Source organism: Emiliania huxleyi (genome assembly GCF_000372725.1).
Source record: "Emiliania huxleyi CCMP1516 unplaced genomic scaffold EMIHUscaffold_71, whole genome shotgun sequence".
Classification (NCBI taxonomy): Eukaryota; Haptophyta; order Isochrysidales; family Noelaerhabdaceae; genus Emiliania; species Emiliania huxleyi.
The window spans coordinates 568,742-576,369 of record NW_005196681.1 but is presented as its reverse complement, the minus strand read 5'-3'; the positions used below and the strand labels follow the sequence as shown (position 1 = coordinate 576,369).

General features: G+C 61.4%; 3 protein-coding genes across 3 annotated transcripts; 2 read left to right on the top strand and 1 right to left on the bottom strand.

Moving 5' to 3' along the window:
* Positions 1–2,007: 2,007 nt before the first annotated feature.
* EMIHUDRAFT_358679 (hypothetical protein) lies at positions 2,008–2,564 on the top strand (the record flags this gene model as incomplete). The annotated part of the gene is given in 3 exon segments (XM_005761479.1): positions 2,008–2,063; positions 2,079–2,155; positions 2,182–2,564. Coding segments are annotated over 3 exon segments (300 nt in total), but the record flags the coding sequence as incomplete, so codon positions are not given.
* A 299-nt stretch (positions 2,565–2,863) lies between these two features.
* Positions 2,864–4,066, bottom strand: EMIHUDRAFT_216971 (hypothetical protein; the record flags this gene model as incomplete). Its single annotated transcript, XM_005761478.1, has 2 exons — positions 2,864–2,878; positions 2,960–4,066. 2 exons carry the CDS (start codon positions 4,064–4,066, stop codon positions 2,864–2,866), a joined length of 1,122 nt encoding a protein of 373 aa, XP_005761535.1.
* A 612-nt stretch (positions 4,067–4,678) lies between these two features.
* EMIHUDRAFT_216970 (hypothetical protein) lies at positions 4,679–7,190 on the top strand (the record flags this gene model as incomplete). Its single annotated transcript, XM_005761477.1, has 2 exons — positions 4,679–5,859; positions 7,166–7,190. The coding sequence occupies 2 exons, from the start codon at positions 4,679–4,681 to the stop codon at positions 7,188–7,190; spliced, it is 1,206 nt and encodes a 401-aa protein (XP_005761534.1).
* Positions 7,191–7,628: the final 438 nt, after the last annotated feature.

Sequence of the window (7,628 nt, the reverse complement as noted above, 5' to 3'; positions counted from 1 at the left end):
ATGATTCGCCAGCTGAAGCTCCAGACTCCTCGGGTCCGCGAGTTGCACGATTTGCGCAGGTTGAGGGGAAAATTGGCGTAAGCGGCTGAAAGCAGTCTTGGGTGGTCCCACCCCCCCTACTTCGTGGGGACCCCCCCGCCGGTCGGTGGTCTGCCCCCGAGGCGGACCGGACCCCCCCTCCGGTCGGTCGCTCTCTTGGCGGCGGGAGGTGTGACGACCGACCCCCCCCCTCGGTCGGTGTCCTTGCCGTGAGCCCCTCAATCAAACGCTCTCCCTCCTTCTCGCGAACCGCCGACGGGCGCTTCGAAATCGCCGGTTTTCACTAACAGTAACACTATGAAAACTAGTTACGCAGCCAAGCGCCAAGGAGACTTCTTCGCCGAGGCCCGAGCGAGCCCGACTCCACACACATATGTGGAGCATCCACGCAGTCGCAGGCCTGATCCTGCTTGTGCCGTCTTTGTACAAGCTCTGGCAGCGCTCCAGTTCTCCGCAGTACGCGCGCATCGTCCCTTCCAATGACTACGATGACTTGCCAGAGAGCTTGATCGACACATCGCCGCCGCCGTTGACGGGCTCATCGGCTTCCGAGTCGCTCAAGCGACAGCAAATGGCAATCGATCCGGGTGCTGGACGCCGCTTCATGAGCAGCTCGGTTGAAGAGATATAGATACTAATTTATTCACAGCTGCGGCGAGCATGTAACCTATGTGCGGTGTGACCCTCGAGCCAACCCGACCGACCGACCCCCCCCTCGGTCTGCGCTCCGACCGACCGGACCCCCCCTCCGGTCTGCGGTATTCCGCGGCCGCCGACCGGACCCCCCCTGCGGTCGGTCGGTCTGCGCTGGGCGCTCAAACCGCGAAGTCGGCCTGTTCACTACAAGATGACGCTCATATAAGAGGAGTAAGAGCACTTGAGCACTGGATAGGGTCGATTCCGCATGGTACGGGACCCCAGCTACATATCTAGATACACTGAAAAACTTGTTCGGGGGCGTGCCCTGCATCGGGACGGAATCCAGGGGAAAACGCTCCTGCAGCTGAGCTTCAAGAACATCACTGCAGCCAAACACTTCATTCATGACTGTCGACGTGCACGACTGACTGGCAGCAAGGCAACCGCGCCAGCACGCGCGTCCTCGTGCAAAAAATCGCTGAGCCAGCTGGCTGAGCCAGAACGTCGGCTCGCGAGGTGGGGTGGGTGCTAGTCTGGGACCCATACGTGGCAGTTCCCTTGCTCCAAGCGCTTGCGCTTCGGCGGTAGTGATCTAATCACCCGAATACCACGTTCGGATCGCTCCTCATCGCAAACCCTGTCAGCAGTTCACCCTCGGGTACGTACTTTTAGCTTACTGGGAGAAAAGAGAGAAGGGGTTGTGTTCTCTAGGCCCCTAAGGGCCCTACAGTAAGAAAGAGCTACATACACTGAAAAACTTGTTCGGGGGCGTGAGCGCCCTGCATCGGGACGGAATCCAGGGGAAAGCGCTCCTGCGCTGAGCTTCAAGAACATCACTGCAGCCAAACACTTCATGACTGTCGACGTGCACGACTGGCAGCAAGGCAACCGCGCCAGCACGCGCGTGATGCCCGTACGCAGCGTGCGTATCATGGAACCCAACATTGGCGTCGAAGTCGGCAACATTTGGATGTGCCTCGAGGGGCACGAGAACGAGATCCCTGACATCACTGAGCTCTCCTTCACCAGAAGATCGAAGCATACTTCGCGCAGCGCGGATACGACGCTGCAGCAGACTCGACGGCAAACCCGCGCAAGCGCCTGGCGCTCAAGGCGCCAGAGCAACGCCCGAGCCAGAGCGCCCGCGCGAACGTGCGTCCTTAATCAGTTGCACCGAGTTTTTAAAGACAAATCCAAGTAGACTGCTGGCTGGCACTGTCCTGCTCCGGGAAAAGGTCGCCATTCCGACACTTCGGAAAAAGGGGACAAGCGTAAAAAGGGACGAAAGCCGAGTCGAAGAGGACGCGGCGGCGGCGCAATGGCCACATCATCATCATCACCGCTCGCACTACCGCCCTCTCCCGCCGGCCCGCCGCCTCTGGCTACCCGCGACGGCTCCGCCCGCGACGGCGCCGCTATGCCGCTCGGCGGCGATCGACTGCAGAATGACACACCGCCAATGCTGCTCGGCCCGCCGGCCCTCTCCCTTCCCCGCGCTTTCGCAGGTCCATCCCACACGGGCCCCGCGGGGGAGGCGCCGGCGGTGGTGACAGAGGCGCAGGGCTGGCGGCTGCACCTCTCGAGTCGCAGCAGCACCGGCTACGGAGGCGTGCGCAAGCAGGAGCAGGCGTCGGGCTCGAGCGGCCGCCGACTTCCCTGGGCGTCGGGCCGCTTCGCGGCGTACCACACGGTGGACGGACGACGGGTCTACATCGGCTCTTCGACTCGGCGGTGGAGGCGGCGGTGGCACGCGCGGGCGGAGGTTTCGGTGGACGGACAGGTCGCCGCCCGCCGGGCGCGAGGTGCGCTAGACTGGGAGACCACCTCACTATGGAGCCTGGACCCGGTTCTCATGATTGTACATGACTAGCGATGTGTTATAGTTCCTCTTGTGTAAGTAAGACGCGATACCCGCCCAAGGGGCGTCTACTTGGGTTTGTCCGCGACACATGCACACATCGCGGGAGATACATGCCCAAGTCTCGCGGCACGGGGAAACCCGCAAATCATCCCCGCCGGGGCGTAAATCGGTCCAGGGCAAACCTTGTTGGACGCCGTTGGCCGTATCCAGTGTTCACTGTCTACGTGTTGGCCCGGGAGCCCCCCTCCAGCCGGGGAGGGCCGGCCGGGCCCTCTCACACAAAAACACGGGCCCTCTCACCCTAAAAGAAAGGGAGGGGCGGGTCTAAAAGAGGGGGAGCTAACCAAAAGAGGGTGGTGAGCTAAATGAGGGGGTCCCGTGGGGTTGGGGTCTGTGTGACGGCAGGGCGTTAGAAAGCACATCCTCGGTTAATGGCGTTGCTCTGACTTGGAGTGTGGCACCATGTTCGAGAAATGCCAGCTCCCCCTCCGTGAGGCGCGCCACGCGCGAAGTGGAGCACGCTCCGTCAACAGCTTGCTGAAAGTGGCTGGCCGTGGTCGTGCCAATGAGCGCAAAGTCGTTCGACGGCTGCGAGAGAACGTAGCCGATAGCAAGCGTGGGCAGGGCGACGCCGTGGGATTGCGCAAGCTGAATCGCGCGCTCGCGCCGTGCGAAATTAGTCGGAGTACAGTAAGCGTATCGCAGCTGCACGTCTCGCCACTTGGCGGCGGCTGCTGGGTCGTCCTGCGCAGGAACGAGCGGCGCCTCGTCGATTGCATCGTGATGCCCCCACTTGCCCGCCATAAAGCCCTTCGCGAGACACTCCCATCCTAGCAAAGACACGCCGCCCGCCAAATGAGGCTGACGGCCAGCGGCGTGCAACCAAGTTGTGCGAGTTTCTGCCGTGATGAAGGTGGTCCCTGGCCAAACTGAGCCACGAGGCTCGGCGAGAGAGCTCTGGCACGAGTCACAGCAGGGCGGCGTGAGATGATTGTCCAACGCATACTTTCGCGCCGCAGCGATCCGCGCAATTGACCAGTTGGAGACGCCCCAAGTGCGGATGCGTCCACCATCGATGAGGCTGTTCATGCGCGTGACGATACTGCCGACTGCGATCTGCGGATCATCGCGATGAAGGAGATAGACGTCCAGGTAGGTAACGCCGAGCCGCGAGATCGACCCTTCAAGATCCGCCTCGAGTAGTTCATGCTCCGCAAGTGAAGCGCTCCACAGCTTGTCCTGCCCGTGGCAGCCGCCTTTGGAAATGAGCACGACCAGCTCTCGTTTGATGCCGCGGCTGCGCAGCCAATCACCAAGCCGTCGTTCGCACTGACCGCCACCGTAAATTGCTGCACAGTCAAAGGCGTTGCAGCCCGACATCCACACGGCATCGAGCAGGGCCATTGCTTCGGATTCAGGCAAGCTGCCCAAGAAGAGAGTTCCGTATATCAGACGCGAGACGGGGATGTCGACACCAGCGATGCAACCGGTCAGCAGCCGGGGAGGTTTGTCATCTGGGCCTGCCATGTGTTGTGTATGCACGGCCGCCACAACGCCACAGCCGCCGGCCGGATCTATTCGATACGCGCGCTTCGATGCGGGCGGGAGCGGGCAGGCGGGCGGACGGTTTATCAGCGATGAGTGAGTTCAAGAATTACCATTCCTCCATACGTCGTCGCAGAACGGGGCAGAAGAGAGCGACGCGACAGAGGAAGAAGTGACAAGGGAGAGAACGACGAGAGTGGGACGACCGCGAGGTGGCATGAAGGTTGCAGCGAGAAGCGGCGAGAGACTGCGAAGAGAGATAGGAAGAGGCAGACTCCCTAGGGGTGGGCGACCCGGCCAGCGGAGGGAGCAATTGCCCGCTCGGTCACCACCCCCGCCGGCGCGACGCGATCCGATCGACGCCGCCGCCGACGGGGCCGCCGGCACGGAGTATATTCCGTCTTCGCCAAAATTGTAATTGTACAATTTCCCCTGGAACTCTGCCCCCCCCCCCGCTTGCTGCAGCTCATCGGCTCGCAGACTATAGTCGAGCGCGTCGGAGAGGTGTCTGCCGTGGGTTCGTTGCTTTCACCCCAGTCCTCAGGTGCATCTGAGGGCTCCAGCTCCGCGTAGAGAGCCGTCTGGAAAGACACCATGCACACGCTCAAGGGCCTACCCGTGGACGAATCAACGCCGCACAAGGGATCTGCGGCTGCCGAGCCAGCTGACGACCAGAGCCTTCTACCTTCCTGGTTCAGAGACTTCATGTTCCCACGGCCCGACGCTGCCGAAACTACGGCGCAGGCGCGGGAGCGTGAGTGGACACAGGCCCGGTTCTGGGGCTTCTCCTCGTTCCTCTTCCCTGCTGTCATCATGATCGTGTTGTCCACACGCAATGACGTGGTGGAGGTTGTCTACGAAGAAGAATCATGTGACTGGGCGAACCTGATAGAGAAAACCATGTTCTACATCGGAGCTTGGATCCTCAAGGACATTGTACTCAACTGCTTCAAGTGGTGGTGGTGCACACGATACTGGGGGCTCTCCCAGGAACATTTTGACCTGCTGATCGGACCGAGGCACGAGTGGACCGATAAGGAAGTGGACACCCTGGTCCAAGCGTATGGGAAGTGGAACCTCAAGGCGATGGATGCCATCAACCGGCGAGCGGGCCACGTGGTGATCAACATCATCCGTATTTGGTTCTTCACGAGGGTACTCACAAACTACTCGATTCGCCTGCACTCGGCACTGCTGCAATTGCCCATTATCAACGGGATCAAAATCCTGACGGAGTCTGGGGATCGCTGCTGGGACGTTGGAAAATACATCTTCCAGGGTGCTCGGCTGTTCGATGGTCGCTACGGCCGGTTCAACCTTGTGGTGGTCAACTTCTGGGCGTATGCGGGGCGAGTGGTGATGTTTGAACTGCTGGTTGGGGCGAAAGGCATGGGCGATGAGAAGGAGGGCCTGCTCTTCATGCTGGCCATGCAGCCCCTCCTGTGGGGGGACTCGGCGGGGGAGCTGATCGGTTCCTTCTGGGGAAAACACAGGTTCAAGGTCATTGGCCTGGGCGATGTCAACCAGAAAAGCGTCGAGGGCACGGTAGCGGTGTTCGTGGCCTCCTTCCTGGGCATGTTGGGGGTCTTCTATGGCATGTACGGCGAAGCGGTGAGTTCAGTGTTCGTATGTCATCCAGTGCTCGTCATGGCCTACACCTGTGTGGTCGCCACCATCGCAGAGGTGGCTGCACCACGCGGGACAGACAATTTCTTCCTCCAGGTGCTCTCGCTGCTCGTGCTCATTGCGAGCATCCAGAATTCGCCCTCCATTCGGTGACCTCCATGGCTGTCCGCCTATTTGTGGGTGGCGCTCTCGATATGGCTGCGTCAACCTCGACGTCGCTGTCGCCCTCCCCATCCGCGCCGTCGCCCGTGCCTCGGTTCGCGTCATCGGTAGCGTCTCCGTTGTTCCCTCGTGCCCCGCCGTCGCCCTCTTTTCTCGGGCCGTTCGCAATTTCGCCCCTCCTGCGTGTCGCCCCTCCGTCTCCCCACTCCTCTTCCTTCGTCGTCATCGTCGCTGTCGCGGAAGCCCTCCGGCCCCTCGATTTCCTCGCCTATCCCCTCCGCTGCGTCGTCCCAGTCTACGAAAAAAAACTCGGACCCACGTAGACAAGGAGCGCGCGCCAATGGCCGCCTCCGTGACACTCCCACCTCCTGGGCCGGTGCGGGAGTTTTAACCAGTTTCTCCCGGCCGGCCGCCTCCTGACACGCCCACTGACCGAGCCCATCGAAAAAATCCGGCGCGCCGCACTGCTCTGACCCCTGCTCGCCCCTGCTCGCCACTGTCGCCTCGGTTGCCGAGTCTGCCGCGCACCCGCGCGCCCGCGTCGCTGCGCGACTACGAACTGCACCAGCTGGGCTCGAACCAACGACCAAAACGTCCCCGACCCGAACGCTGCACCAACTAGGCCACGCCCCAGGCTCGATTTGCAATGCGCATGAAACTGGCCGCTCATAAACCACTACTCATTTGCCGAGGCCACGCGGCGCCCCCCCACAGCCAGCCTACCCTCCTATCGCGCCACTCGACGCCCCGCGGCCGCCTCTCGCCTACCGCGCTGCCCTCGCCGGCCGCCGCACCGCCCGCGCTCCAGCCTAACCAGCTTTCTGCTCCAGCCTAACCAGCTCTGTGCTCCACTGCTCCAGCCCAACCAGCCCTGTGCCCCAGCCTAACCAGCAGCCTAACCAGCTCTGTGCTCCAGCCCAACAGCTCTGTGCCCCAGCCTAACAAGCTCTCCAGCCTAACCAGTAACCAGATCTGTGCCCCTGCTAACCAGCTTTGCATCTCGCAACACACTCATGACAGGGACAGACCAGGCGCAGGAAAAGGGCGGGGCCCGAATCCAAGGGACCACCCCGTCGGGCGGAAGAGCTGAGAACTCAGGTCCAGTAGGAAGGCTGCTGGCTCCTGACTCATCCCCCAAATCCCCCACCCCTCTGGCCTGAAACCTTACCATTCCACCACCTCACACACACCCCTCCCCTAGGGCTAAGCAGTGCGCGAGCCCACCCGACTTCAGGCGAGACGTCGACCACTCGGGAATAGTTCTGTCAGTGGCTGCACTAGACGCCCATAGAGGCGCGCGGCGCGGGCGGATGACTAGAGGAGAAAAAGCGGGGAGATTCTAGCTCGCTGGGAGAGGTGCGCAACCTAAAGAAGGGAATAGAGGGGAGAAGTGTTAGTGTGAGGGGAGGGCGTACGCCGGCGTTTTTGCCTTTGAAAACTGAACAGTTTTTTTTCCGTTCCAGTCTACATCCCCAACCTCTGCGCACGTCGCGTTGGCTTGCCCTTCCTCTCTCCCCCTTTCCTCCCTGTCCCTCTCGCTGTCTGCAGTCTGGTGTTAATGGACCTTCCCACTTCCCTTCCTCTCCCTCGCGCCACCGTCACCGTCACTATCCTCGTCGCATCCTTAGTGTTACGTGTCATATACTGTTGCACGGAGCTCCCTTTTTCGTAACAGGAACATTTTTTTTTCATATACTGTTGCACATACACAACGCTGCACAGAGTCTCCGTTATCACCCGGGCCTGGACCGGCCTG